Raw genomic sequence first — 16094 nt, forward strand, 5'->3', positions numbered from 1 at the left:
ACATCAGTTGCAGACAAAGGTGTTTATTAATCTTCATATGACAGATAGAGATAAGACTCTAAATTTTCTGCAGCAGGCAATATAATTAATCCCAGGGGATTAATTGTACTGCTCTCTCATCCTTTTCTTCTAAATTTACAATAAGTTTTTTTTTCAGAAATGACAGAATGGGGTTATTATCTGATTACCTGTTAAAATTAACAGCATAAAGGCAGAAAAAAATAAAATTAATAATTAAAAAATAAAATAGTGAAAATGGATATCTTAATATATATCTTGATTTTAGAATTCAATAAAATTATCATAAATCATTGTGTACGGTATTTTAACCAAATTAAAGTATGAATATATATATATTTTAAATCCATATTTCAAAGAATGTACACAATACTACACATCATTCAAAATTGACCTTCACTTCAAAACAAAGTTCATTTGCAGACACAGACAGTGCAGTAATTAATCTCAATGTGACCGATAAAGATAAGGCTTAAGATTTTCTTCCTGTGGAAGGTTAATTAATCCCAAAGGACAAATATTGCACAGCCTTCCAAGTATATAATGGTAACATTCTCAGCAGTTATCTCTCTTTGCCCATTCATTATTATGCATAGTTAAGGAATCTACCCCACCACCCCACTCCAAACCAGAAGACATAGAGAACCAAACTTAGCATCAAAATATATATTTCTGCCTACTGAACTACCATACCAAATTTGAACTTGTTATAAGAAAAAAACAGAAAATTTGTGGACGGAAGAGTGACAGACGGACGGACAAAAGGACGGACGGACAGAGTGATTACTATAGGGCACCCGCAAATCCTTGCGGGACCCTAATAAAGCGATTAATTGAGAATAAATCTTTCATGCATAAATAAATCTGCAACAGTTTTTTTAAACTTGATCAATAGAACGTATTCAGTGTCTCTTCAAAACCTTTACGAATAGACGTTGCCATTCGTAGATACGGTTTAGCAAGATATAGGGGATATATCTTTTCAATAGGAGATTTGCTGTCACGTGGAACTGTTTCATTTGTATTGGTGAGCATCATTATTTGTGACTTAGTCGAGTTCATAGTTTAAAAGATACATCATGTTGTAAAAAGAAGTCCGCATCATTTCCGACACCGTACTTTATTTGACACTTTTTAATATGAATTCCGTATACAACGAAAAACACTCAATCTGGTATTTAACAGATATTGACAAGAAATCATATTGACGCAAGCGTCAAATGGGCCGCAAAAAATATAATTGTTGTATGAATCATTGGTTGTTTACATAAAAACCCACCACAAAGAAGAAAATAAGAGTTGGTTGTACTAATTTTTATGGTAAATTTTAATATACTTTCAGCAACTTGTTTTGAAGTTGAACATTTTACTATTATCTTCAAGAATCGATTTCGTTATTGTAAGCATTTCTAACGGAAATTGTATGATCATTGCAATAGTATGAAGTAATGGAGAGCACATTGCTTTGTACATTACTCTAATAAAAGTTCAACTAATCATTTTTCATTCGGAGATTATGTACTTCAAACTATTTTGGTTTTTTTGTTGTTGCATTGTACTGAATGAAAACTGAATGCATTAGTTTAATATATGATTTCAAGGGACCTCATAATAAAATAAAAATTGATTAGTTCAATTTTCCAGTCAATTCAAATTTTCATTTCTGTCATATTCTTGCGTAAATAATTGATATAATGTCATTTCATGATATTTTCTACCACATTTTACATGGAAATATAATAATACACATGCAAAGTCATTTTATTTGACACGGCTGATAGAAATTCAGATTTCCACCAGATTTTCTACCACATTTTACATGGAAATATAATTATACACACGCAAAGTCATTTATTTTGACACGGCAGATAGAAATTCAAATATATCATTTAAATATAATTTAATGACATTCAGGTCTTTAGTATTTCAGGTCTTTAGTATGTCCCGCATACCGATCCTGGTGCATTGTTTTGAAAAGAAGGAAGAACTCCGAAATATTCCGAATAGATTATAGTCTCGATAAAAACGCGCCAAATACGACAATCTACTAAGTATGACCTACTTTCCATTTACGAGTAAAACAAAAAATATGTGATATTTTCTAAAAGGCATAACAATATTTCTACATGCAAATTAACTTTAATTCATAAAAATAAGCATAGTATTAATTCTATTAAAAAAAAGTACTATCCCGCAGAAACGCAGTAACAATATTTAGATGTGTATCAAATAACGGACCGCCTTCCGGCGGCCCGTAATAACACGACAGTAAATGAGATCCATATAAACAGAAAACTACATTAAAACCCCGTAGCAGGTTCTTAATTATATAATCTCTCAGTTGAGAACATTTATTAGATTATGATAGATTATTTTTATTTAACTTTTACAAGAAACCACTTACAATCTTCTTAATTACGTATAATCTAGAAATTTCAAGTGAAATAACGTGTTTGTGAGTTTTTCATTTATCTTGTTTCTTTTTGTCCATTTTTGTTTTACTTTAAACATTAACTTTAACTTTTGGTTGACAACAAAAGATTTTAAACTTTACTAAAGGAAAGTTATAACTAAAATCTAGCAAAAAGTATTAATTTCCAAAATAAATTTTAAAATATCTTGCATGAATATCTTTTATTAAATAATATTTAACACATTTTGAATGCTACATTTTGTACGATTACGATTTTTACAGATAATGAGATTCGTTGATTTACCTACTAAAGTTAAATCTATTGAATTTAATATTTTTTTACAATAAAATATTCAACTTACTGTGGATATATATCTGTTGTTTACTTGATCATGTTTAAAAATAACAAAACCAGAAGAATTACCAATAAATATTTTTTGTACGGGTCAGGAAGATGTTCCGATCTCGATGAGGTACACAATCCCATTTTGACAACATGAGCCCCTGCATCCTCTGCATTTTGTAGTAACTCCTAAAATTTAAAGATATATATTCATTATATGTATTTAAGAAAAAAAAAAGATGTTGCAAGTCTATCGTGATATAAACTTGGTTTCTAAAGGATCAAATCTTAGAAGCTCTATGAGTTCTTTCATGATTTGATCACGTACATGTACCTACCAAGTTACTCAAATAATAATATCATTAATAACACAAAGATCCTCTCACCTTAACAATTTGCTCATTATCTGGGTACTCGTGTAGAATAGTTTGTAGCTCCTCAAGAATAGTGTTCCTCTTGAATGCATGATATTTTAACTTCTCTGCCATGCCTGTTGGTAAAACAATAAAAAAGTATTCAAATAAACATGTAAAAAAACACCATAAACCAATAGTTTCTCCTATATTTTTATTTCAGTAATATTTCCCTAAATATTTCTCTGTTCAACTTCGAACTCCTGGGGCTGTAGTATTAGTCCGAGGGTCATAATTTAATCACATAGAATCTACACTATCTCAGGTAGCAAGGGACAGTTTCGGATAAAGTACCCATCAATATTTTTGTAAAATGAGAGTTGCTATACTTGAAGGCTAATGAGTGTTGCTTAAATTCATGAAATGATTTTTAATGATTATCCTTAGTTATAGGGGCGTCTCTTGTTGAAATTGATATGCAGTATGCAGGCCCCATATGTTAGGTACCTGAGAATCAGAAGTAAAATGCGAAACCTGCTGATGGACTGTTGTGTTGACTTTACACAGTGAAATTGCAAGTTACAAGCGTGAGGTAAAATAACACGAAAAGTAGGTGGATTGGACATTGTAAACTATACACCGGTAAGTTTCTGACATGTGATAATGCAACATGCACGCGGTGCGGAAGGTCAACCCTCTGCAGGGAATTAGCGGGGGGGGGGGGTCTAAAAAGCTGAAAAATTAGCAAAATATGAAAGGGTCAAAATCTCCTAAAAACCAGTATGTAGAGAATTTTACAGGTTTTGACTAGTAATTTTCTTCAGAAATTGGTGATTGGCCTGAATTAAAGGGTGAATTAAAGGTATTTGTGCTAAATGGGATCTGAGGAAATTCTAGTTACAGAGTTCCGAAGACATGTATCCCTTGGCTACAATGAATTGTATAAAAAAAAACTGTCCCCTGCCACCTAAGGTTGCTCGCATAGTAATTTCACAGATTACATCATTGTAATTTTGAGAAAAAGATTGTTTAACATTTGTTCTATGTTCAACTTTGAACTCTTCGTAGGGCACTAGAAAAAGACCTGAGGCGAGTTCAACAGAGCGAGCGCTTGTGAGCGCTCGCCAAAATTTGTGTTGCGGGTATAGGGAATTTTGGCGAGCGCTCGCTAGCGCTCGCTCTGTTCAACAGGCCTCAGGCTCCGGGATCATGAAACTGTCTTAAATTTAAGTTAGAATTTGTCTTAAATCTAAGATTTAGACTTAGTCAAGATTGCTCACTTAAGTGGATCACAAAATGATCTAAGAAAAAACTTAGCTAAGATTTGTCTTAGCTTAAGGTCAGACGACACGTTCCTCAATTTTAGATAACTTTTTCCGGGAATTTGTTAATGGTTTACAACTACTTTGACCTTTAGAACCTATACGCTACTGGAAGTGAGCGGCCACGGTTCTAACCACTTGACCATCTAGGCATATAACCAAATACAAGTAAATTTTGATCATTTTAAAAGTAATTATAAAATAAAAAATTTTTGTTGGAACTCTTTATTACGAGGAGATACAAAAAAGATTCTCGAGGAACGTGTCGTCTGACCTTAAACATCATAGTAACACACGCGATTTTTCGACCGAATTTGTTAAAAGTGGAACTCTTCTTTGTTTGAAGATTCCTATCGGCTGCATCGTAAACATTATCATATATCACAGTGTTAAAAAATTATATTCAAAAGATGCTTCACACAAATATTAGCATAGTTTCTTACTGGATAACATGTCAGCCATTTTACAGACGTGTTTACAAACTTTCACTTTAACAAAGGGAAATAACTTCAATAGTAAAGGGAAAACCCTAGACTATAAATAGAAAATCCGAGGATGAGGGAGCCGCCTTCTTTGCTGATCATTTCTTAAATATCCAACGAGTGTCGCCATTTTGAACTTACTTAGTAACAATCTATAAACTTAAGGTAGCTCGCGGGTTTACCTGCTTGTGAGAAAACCTACCTCGAAAATTTGTCCACGTGATCCATAGGTTTTATAGTTTTATTTCTAAAATTTATTTAAGATTCGTCTGCGCGGTAATAATGTTATCGTGTTTCAAATACAGTGTCATTAATAAAATCCAGCAACGCTATTTCAATGAAATATATAGTAAAATGCACATTTTAACTGAGAAATTACTATGCAAGCATCTTTAAATACAATCGCAACTTCTCGGGCCTTTCCGGCAAGCTCGGAAAAACACCTCGAATGTATTAACATTACCGGATGTTAGAATTTTATACAAAATGGAGTCGCTTCCCATTAAAATAGGTATCGGCTAGACAGCCTTATAAGTCGCTTCTGTGTTGTATTTTAGGATATATCATTTACTTTAATGAAGTCTAGCTTACATCTCAACAGATAGTAAAATGTGTTGTATTTATATCAAGTTTTATAAAAAGGGGGGTTGTCATGGACGCCTAGGTAATACATTCGAGGTGTTTTTCCGAGCCTGCCGGAAAGGCCCGAGAAGTTGCGATTGTATTTAAAGATGCTTGCATAGTAATTTCACAGATTGTAGCATTGTAGTTCTCAAAACGTAGATTTTGAAAAACATTTTCTATGTTTGAACTCCTCCTGGTCCCGAGTATATTCCAAGGGTAACAATTTTAACACTTTAGAATTAAATACAAGCTTTGGTGTAAATATTAACATTTCTTGTACAGTGGAACACACTTTGCTTTTACTGCTTTGCAATTATCTCCATTATAAAACAGATTTTGCACTTTTTTAAAAATAAATGAAGAGTTTCCTTTCCATTAGAGTGCTTTGGAACAAGTTTAGTTAAATTTGACCAGGTTTTTCTAGTGTAAAATTAAATTAAAAATTTACAAAACCTTTACCGAGAGACTGACGGATAGAAAGGCAGACAGACGGATGGACGACGGACAACAGGTGATCAGAAAAGCTCACATAAAAGCTTCCGTTCAGGTAAAACATATATCAAACAAGATTCAATTGGTTGTTTATTTTGATTTGTATGTTATAAATGTATTTCTTATTTTAATACAAATCCTTTGCTTTTTTTCTACATGTACTGATACAAAAAGTAAAATGTATTTAGCGATTTGATTATTTCAGTCAGACATACATTTAACCCTATAAATACTAATTCTTAAGTTTTACTCTGAATACAAACTCTTTTGCAGAGAGTTAGGTGAAACACGTACCTTGTCTTCTTTAATAATATGAAGTTCCAAGTGATCTTATCTTAACTTGAGGTATGTGTTTAGAATAGAAAGATAATTTATATTGTTATACTTTCATGTTAAATACTGAAATCTGATTGGTTAAGACGCAGTTAATAATATTTACTATTACCCTCAGCGTTAGCAACGCACTTGGCAACGGGTAACATTAAAAAATGTTACATGCGCGAAAATTATGCGCGTACGGTTCGCTGTAGAATTCACGTTATTCCTATATAAAAGCAGTAAAATTTTCTTAAAAATTTTAAAAAAGACATTCAGTATAACAAAATAAATAGTGCCTGTTTGGGAGGATAACAGTTGAAATTGACACCCCGAGAAAACCATTGTCAACCGACGCGAACAAATTTCAACTGTTACCCTCCCAAACAGGCACTATTTATATAATGTTAAGAGCGCTTTTAAGTGAGCACAGCACCTAGGTTATCTTTTAAGTTTGAAATATTGTACGTAAACACATATGAATTACATTACAGATCTACAATATAAACACTAAAATCGTTCGATAGTCTTATCTTGAAAGGTTTTTGTTACGTGTTTCGACTTGTACATGAATCGTGCACTGTATTTTTAATTAAATATATATATATGACTATTATGTGAAGAAATTATATAAAAAACTGCAGACTAATGTGCAGAAATACATGAAGAGGATTAGGTTAGTATGTAAATTAAAAACATGATAAAGTTATGCACTTAACAATTGTATTTTTTTAATAATCTCCCGAAAAACTTTTACATGTATCAACGTGCAAAATTCACTGATCAATTATAACTTTATTTTGGACTTTATTTTTAAAATTTAACATATGTTTTGTAATATTTTCTCACAGTTTATTTTTAACAGTTGTTTAAACACTTATTTAGTGATTGACACTTTGTGGACTCTATATATGTGATTTCAAAGAGACAGAGTGTCATGTCTCAAGGACTGCTCATCTCTTAAAACAACATTGTGCAATTTTCAGTGTTTTTAATTCTTGGACATCAAAGACTCATTGAGTTTATTTGATTATTTTATATCTGTGAACCTTTTACTCAGCTTACTTATGTCATCACTTGTCAAATTTAGGTCATTGTTCAGCCTCGACCACGTCCGACTCACCCAGAGTCTTGAGTCCGGAGGCCACTACTGGCCATATCTGACTTTTTTGTAACATGTCTGTCTGTTAAATTGTTATAATATTGCCATCGTTGAGTCTCGACCAATAATAACGGAATCCTGCAACAATTGCCTGTTTATTTCTCTGGAATTGCAAATTGATGGACTTTCGGGAATACAGCATACCTACAATGTATCCTTCGTTTATACATTACGGCCTACAGCACGTCAAAACCTTATACTTGCACCCCCTCGCCAATATTACCTCACCCCGTTCTTACTGCACACGGCGGATGCAGTTCCAGTAGAATTACCTTGCGCCGTACGAATCTACGCGGTCATACATGTATTGTATGTTCATGCTTTCAGATAAGTTTGTGTAAACTAAAACACCTTTTTCAGATTTATATTTCGAAATCATATCTAACGTGATAAATAAAGGACATTTTGAAATTTAAATGCAGATGGGAGAACATCATAAAATCGCCATTTCTAATTTTTTTATCGTCCTATTTTGACTACTTCACAGATAAACACTGCAAAATTCTCCGATCGTTTCAAAGCCTTGACGTTGTAATCAATAGTTCCACGATGTTCAACTTTATTATAATTACTTAAACGCTAATGAAACCGACATTATCTAGGCTAATGACGTCATGCATATCAAAGGTTTGAAAGCTGCATTCTCCAAAACAGTGCAGACAATGGAAGCAAGCAACATCATGATATTTCACAAAAAAAGATTAACCGATGCATGTTTAAGGTGTCAGCATTTACATTCATAATTGTTGAAAATGTTACATGGGATGTAATAACAACAGTGAACAAGAGTTTTCAAGTAAAAGGGATGTTCAACATTCAGCGCAAGTGTGTAATCCTTATGGAATGTTTACTGGAGGAACTAAATCGCCAAAGCGGGGTGTGACCCGATTTTCGTTCAGTTGGGCGATTTCATTAATCTTGAAAAGGGGTCATAAATCGCGTGTTTTACTAAATGTACATTACTACATTTAACAATTACTTATCATGTGTGTTTGTTAATTCGATAGATTTCTTCCGAAACATCCGATCCAAAGTATAATATACATGTATGTAGCTGTTGCAAAACAAATATCAAAAAATTTATTTGACCCCCTCCCCATGGACGAGTTCATTCAAACAATTAGATCAAGATCTCAGCCGTTGCATGAATGGTAAAGCAGGACTTCGCGCCAAAATGTCTCAGTTATCATTTCTGCGCGCCGATAGTGGACGATTTCATTGGGATCATGCGAATACCACAGATCACATCGTGTGTTTACATCACAGGCACGTAGCACCGGGTATTGGGATGATTTGGGGGGGGGGGCTGCTTCCCCCTCCCCACTTTTTTTTTATTGCAGCAGGTACTTTTCTTAAATTTGTATATCATGGATTTCCCCTCCCCCTCCACTTTTGTAGGAGCGTGTAATAAATGAAACTGCAAATACGGAATTCTAATTGAATTGAAGTTACAGTAAGGTTTTTCATGAATTTTAGAATTCACCCTTTTTTAATTGCTTGTCAAGATGATTTTGATGAAGCTGTCCCACACACATTAAAAAACATTACATGTTTGCATTATTACCAGTTCATATTTCGTATGGTTAGAATTTTTAAAAAATGCCTTTCAGTTGATTTTGCATCTTAATGTAACAAATACAATTCAAAAATCAAAGGCCGGAACGGCCACAAAGGCGTCGAGCTGACATTTTCTTTTATATAGTTTTCTAAAATGATATCAATAATTTGAATTTTAGGTCTAATGGTCGTATATCAAATAATACATATTAGAATAAAAAAGTAAATAAATAATGTTTTGTGTGCTTTATAAACAAAAATCAGTATATTTCCTTATAAAATAGGCTGTGATGCATTTATAATACAATAACTCATCATGGTTGCAAAAATCAAAGAAATTTCAAAGTTCAAAAATAAATTATATTTTCTTTCTGCTTTAAACAGTCTTTGAACAATTTTCAAGGTTCATAATTTGAATACATTTACAGTGTGTCCCTTATTATAATAATAAAACATACTTTTCTTTATTTCAATTCCCGTTTGAAACAAGATTACCTATGGCATGGTTGTTTACAAACAAATCCACAACACGTGCTATTTAAAATGCTCGACGAAACCGACTGCATTATCGTGTTTATTTATTGCTACAAAATCACTATATATGTTTATCGCTTATATTCATTTTGGAGGCCGTGCCCGATAACAAATAAATTTACATATCATATTTTATTTCTATCGGGCATGGTCTCCAATTTAATTATAAGCGATAATTTATTGAATGTTTACACCTTATTGTATCAATTCGCCATTCTTGATTAGGCAAATTTATACTTATGCAATGAGTTGTCTATAACCAGGGAGGCAAAATTTGATGTTTTGTACACAATGCAGTTGAATAAATGGAATAATAATCTTGTAATACGTTTAATTCTTTAAGGAACTTATTTCTTGTGCGCATTTAAAAGGCGGTGCAGAGCGTGAATTTTTGGACGATTGCCAATCCAGACGATCGCTAGAAGGCTACCGAGCATTAGCTCGACGCCTTAAAAAATAACCATTTAATCTCCAGCTTTCAAGCTTACATGCACTTATATAAATATGTGTACATTCCTAAAAAAAAATAGAATTAATAAATTATTGATCAAATTTCAAGTGATATATATGTTCATGTTCTAGATCGAAGAAAAGACTGACATTTTGTTTTTTGGCACGTTCCGTTTATAAATTTATGATCAGCAGCGAAATTAAAAATATTTTCTGATAAGATAACCTAATTGATACATGTATGCTTCCATAAATGAATAATTTTGTTTAGTCAGGCAAGCTTTTTGGAAAGCTATTACTTGTTATAAGATTTTGTTTTGCTCTTAAAACTCCTTAAAATGCCGGATCTTCCGTAAGCTTCACCCTGCCCCCACCAGGGTTAGCCCTGGGCCCAATGAAGGTCTCTTGGCGGTACCGAAACTCTGCCTTATAAAATATTTCACGTTCCCGCCAGTTTGGATCCACCCTTGATTCAAGTATTATGTAATGTATTTGGATGAAAGCACTTGAAACAGGAACAGTGCTCTTACTTATTCATAGACCACCCGTCTGCTCAACAAAATTCTTGCATTATAAACTTAAGCTGCTGATTTAAGTTTATGAATTTACATATACATGTACCTAGTATTTTCTCATATATTTATTAAGAAAGCGATTGTGATGCATAGCTGTATAGAAACGGACATGGCTAAAATCTACACGATCCAGTTCTAACCAGTTTATCGATCTGTCAGAAAACGCAAAGGTTCTACATTTTTGTGCAAAATTCAACCTTTTCCTCAACAAATGACACCAATGACCCCCTTCATATTTTTCAGATTTTTAAATCTTCAAAATAAGTCTGTAGCTACGCAGTTCGACAGCTGTTTTAAGTGATTAAAAAGGAATTGTTCTGTTCTTGTATGCATAATTTGCATACAAAACAACACGTAGAACTTCAAATTTAGTGCTTTTATATCTTTTGGCAACAGTTTTGGTCCGTTCTGGACAGAAACAAGCCAGTTCCAGAAATGTTTATATTCTTATCCTCAAATATTAAAGATGGCCACACATCCTCCTTAAAATTTAATTGGTTTATAGTTTGGCTGAACAATTATAAATATATAATATAACTACGATGTGAAATTAATCAGATCAATAAACAAGAGGCATAAAAAGTCACAGAAGTCTAAGTTATCACTTAATTTACAGAAGCATAAATTGGGCCTGTAATTTTAACACAAAGGGGATAGTTGTCCATTTTTGATTTAAATTAATCTTAAAGTTATAATACTAATCAAAATCTTCGTGGATCCTTGCATGCCGCTCATTAAAAAAATCTAATCTTAAATTGAAGTATGTATTTAGAACAGAAGGAGAATTTATCGTGCCAGTGGAGTCCGAAGCAATAATGTTAAGAGCGCGTTTAAGTGAGCACAACACCTAGATTATCTTTCCACTTTAAAATATTGTTAGTAAACAGAATTATATTTACATAAAGGCTACAATCTAGAGACACGTTTAAACATTATCTAAATAATAGAATTTAGTTAGTTGTTTCTACGTGTGTGACAAATCGTGCAGGATTTTTCTAATCTGATTATAATACAATGAAATTATATGAGTAATAATTATTGAAAGTCATGTACCTAAAATATTTCCATTTAACTTCGTTTTCCGACTTTAGCAAGGTACTTTGAAAAACCATTTAATTGTTAGCATAAAATATAGTATATGATGCAGTTTATTTTCTTTCTAATCTGATCAAGATTGCACATCCCAAATATAATTTTCACAATATTTCTCAAAAGATTTTCCTCAGTTTTGCCCAAACTGCATGTATGGCATTCTGGAAAAAGGTCATAGATTTTACAATTCAAGCCTCTTTTACACAGGTGTCATTTATAAAAAGAATTATCAGGTTTTGTAAAACAGCTTCGGAAAACTCTCTAAAATCGATCAAAAGTTTGCAAGCGACTATAACAAATTACAAACAATGCACAAAGACGAACAAAACCCAAAATGTATGACCGTAGGATAAATATGAAGTGAACAAAAAATGTTAGTGAAATAATTCATTACTCGGTATGTTCCATATATATATATATATATATATATATATATATATATATATATATATATATATATATATATATATATATATATATATATATATATATATGTGTATGTGTGTGTGTGTGTGTGTGTGTGTGTGTGTGTGTGTGTGTGTGTGTGTGTGTGTGTGGAAGAGCCAGGAATGGCGAAAACGTTTGCACTAAATAGCATTTTTTGTGATTTTATTCTGGATATTTATTTAAAACTGTGCCGATTTATTTATTATTTTTTGTTGCATTGGAAAATATATATACGTAAATTGCATTACCTCCGCACGATCAACTTACGAACATATGGGTTCATTGGTTCACCAAAAAAAACCCCAATCGTATCAAAAATTCAATCGTTTGACTGCACGAACATTGCCAGTGCACTGCCAATGCACGGCAGATGATTTCCATTTAAGGCTTGTGGACATCATAAAGAAACTATATAGGACATCATCGCACTCTCTACCCTGCATGTGAGAGATTAATCACTCCAGGACTTATAGTTTTTAACTACATAATACATGTATTTTCAAGGGTAATTTTAATAGCGGATCCAGCTTATTTTATTTTGCTGTTTTATCTTTTTGTGGTATTAGACATTTTGAATTTTAACTCAGAAATGAAAATATCGTATCAAAATCATCATTTCCAACTTTTTTTAATTGTCCTATTTTTTTTTACATATACTTTACAGAAAAAACATTGCTGATCCCTATCGTTTTAAAGCCATGACGTTGCAATCAATAATTTTACAATGTTAAATATTTTTATATTTAATTCATCGCTAATGAAAACAACAAAACTAATTTTAAGATTTTATTTTGCATTTAAAGCTCCTAAAATTCAGGAGCTTTTGGGAGCTTTACCCTTGATACCCACTAGGGCCTCTTGGCAATCCCTGATCCCCTGTCTCTTAAAACATTTCACGTTCCCTGATTCAAATATTATGTAATGTGTTTGGCTGAAAGCCAATGGAACATGAAGAGTGCTCCTTTTTATATACAGACCGCTCGTCTGCAGCTCGGCATCAACCAAAAAATGCCACAAAATTCTGGCATTATAATCTTGAGTTGATGCATTTACATATACCTAGTATTTTCTCCTTTATTTCTTAAAAAAAACTTTTATAATCCATAGCTCTATAGAAACTGAGTGGGTTGAATGATCCAGTTATAACCAGTTTATTGATCTGACGAAACCTTTAGCAACCTACGAAAAGACTCAGACTGCGCAAAATAATCATGATGATGTCAGACTCAAATTCCAATATAAGACGACGGTGGAATTTCATTTATCTTACGTACTGATATACATTAACAATAATTAATTTATTTTTACCTAATATCTAAGATTGATTCAACGATTTAATAAAAGAAAGATGTATGTATAAACATTGAAATGCTCTCTGATGATGATTCATGCAGGCTATATGAAGGAAGCGATCAATGCGGAAAATATTAAAATATACATAAAATTATTTTCCTACAATGTCGCTACTCTCATATCCTGCATAAATCACCAAAGATATATATATATATATATATATATATATATATATATATATATATATATATATATATATATATATATATATATATATATATATATATATATATATACAGGTGACACTCGATGGCTCGAACTTCGATCTCTCGAAGTTCTTGATCTCTCGAAGTGAACTCACGGTCCCAATTTTTTTCTCTATATAACTAAGGAAATTTACTCTTGATCTCTCGAACTCCGATCTCTCAAAGTTCTTGATCTCTCGAAGTAAAACGTGGGTCCCGTTATACATATTTCATTGTTTTTCACTCTTGACAACTCGAAGTGGTTGCTGTGTACACACGCGGCCAATCAAGCGTATAATAATAGTACTGCGTGGACCTTACCTGGATGGTTGAGTGAACTTCTGGAGGCTAGTGTGGTAGTGTCAATTGGTTGATTACGTAATTGAAACTACCCCCTTGCTTCTTTAAAGGGAAGATAGGTAATTTGTATGTGATCTATTTGTGAATTTTACGGTAAATGCGCTTTATTTAAAATAAACGTAATGATTAAGAAAACATAATTACTTAAAAGTTTTTCAACGTGAAAAAAATACACTTAAAAACCATACAAGTAGGTTCTGTATTGTTTAAATTAAAGTAAAGTAGCAGGAAATACGATTGAAATCATGTCAGACTATCCTTCCATGTTATAAATATAAATTTCCGGCTACTATAATTTTAGAACCAAAATGACCGGAACAAAAATTTCTGGATTTTTTAAAACTTTCGATCTCTCGAACTCTTGATCTCTCGAAGTTTAATCATGGTCCCCTGAAGTTCGAGTTATCGAGATTCACGTGTATATATATATATATATATATACTAGGCCCTTTTCTTTTGAAAAATAATTCTAAGTAGGATTAGGTATAATGAAAAATATTACTATCTTACCTTAATCACTTAATCACACTGCCCTGTATTCTTTGTGCACAAAGCCAGGATCTAAGGAAGTTTTTCATGTTGCCTAACAAAGAGACGTAATATGCTAAGCCAATGGAAGAAATGATGTACTCAATTTATGAATCTATGACGTATAGTCACGTGATGTTTAAGTGGTTCTGGCTTGGTGAAGCATTAGTAGACTATTGATTTTATTTCTTAAACATGAATAAGAAGAAAGCGGAATTTAAACACAGCAAACGTGTGTGTGTGTGTGTGTGTGTGTGTGTGTGTGTGTGTGTGTGTGTGTGTGTGTGTGTGTGTGTGTGTGTGTGTGTGTGTGGAGGGGGGGGGGGCAATAAAAATACGAACAAATGAGGATGATGTAGAAACTGCTAACTCGGTATTCTTTAGAATCTGTCTTCATGATACAAATCTAGTAAGCTCTATTTTTTTTTAAAGATATTTACTTTTGAGTAAATCGTTTGAAATACAAGAAGTTCTAGATACATGAAACATTGTTAATTTCCATGTTAAACACTCATTAGAATTTTAAAAATAATTCATTGCTTTTCTCCCCATCTCTCACTTTTGACCAATTCATTCGTTTTCTGATAAATGAGTGATTGCCGAACTTCTTTCTACACACGGGCACTGCTACATATACATGTAAAAATTATGAAGATATCGAGAATTAAATATATAACGCGTACAAAAACAAAACAGATGAATGAGTAGTGTATAATATTTGCATTTGCCTTTGTAAGTTTTAGTCAAAACGAAAAAAAAAAAACATTTTAACAAATTATTTTTATTGATTAATTTATAATTTCATTCATTGAGTTAATTTTTTTAATCTTTTAATCAAAGGCAAATCTAATCTAGATAATGTCAAGACCGATAACTCCACAGACAAAGAAGTATAACTCTAATTTTTTTGGATATGCGCAATGAATGAAATATAGATAAACGTCTGCTAAAAACCACTTTGTTCAATCACTGCATAAAAGAAGTGATTAATAATATCAACGAGGATATCTGCTATTCAGACACATCAGAGAAAAAATACCAGTTTTCAAAATTGATGTGCAACATACCTAGGATTGCAAAATGTAAACAAAGGTACATGGCATACTGCCTCAGAGGCACTTTGTGAGGAGGGTAGAACTCCGCCATACCATGTTTATAAGCGGGCATAGAAAAGAAGGATCCATCAGATCAGTGGTAATGCCAGGAAATGCACAGGTAATCAAAAAAATCGCAATCAGTAAAACATTGTCCAACTTGGCGTCAGTGAGTAATCGCAGTGCAGGGCCCAGCGGTGTTAATAACATTTGTTTGTATCTTGTTGATTCTTGTTATTTACGATAAATTTAGCTTAATTAAACATTATTTGTATTTAAAAAAGAATTATAAGCATTAACAATATTTTTTTGCTCATCGAGAAATGAACCTAAAAACCGCCTTGCAAACTATTTGCTATGCGGTTTTTTGATTCATTTCTTGATGAATAAAAATA

At 32.5% G+C, this 16094-nt stretch overlaps 2 protein-coding genes across 3 annotated transcripts in view; both read right to left on the reverse strand.

Annotated features, from left to right (window-relative positions):
- The window catches only part of LOC136269771 (sacsin-like), a 37494-nt gene extending 22799 nt beyond the window's left edge, over window positions 1–14695 (reverse strand). The window contains exons 1-3 of one of the 2 annotated variants that reach the window (XM_066075675.1): window positions 14588–14695; window positions 3161–3264; window positions 2856–2963 (exon numbers count right to left, since the gene is read on the reverse strand). In XM_066075675.1, coding sequence (XP_065931747.1) covers window positions 2856–2963; window positions 3161–3262 — 210 coding nt within the window. In that variant the 5' untranslated portion in view covers window positions 3263–3264; window positions 14588–14695. The remainder of the gene's footprint in view (window positions 1–2855; window positions 2964–3160; window positions 3265–14587) is intronic. The other variant, XM_066075674.1, reaches the window with a different exon arrangement.
- LOC117681472 (sacsin-like) overlaps window positions 1–16094 on the reverse strand; it is a 166813-nt gene that overhangs the window by 78767 nt on the left and 71952 nt on the right. The window lies entirely within an intron of this gene.

Source organism: Magallana gigas, chromosome 2 (assembly GCF_963853765.1).
Source record: "Magallana gigas chromosome 2, xbMagGiga1.1, whole genome shotgun sequence".
NCBI classification, from domain to species: domain Eukaryota; kingdom Metazoa; phylum Mollusca; class Bivalvia; order Ostreida; family Ostreidae; genus Magallana; species Magallana gigas.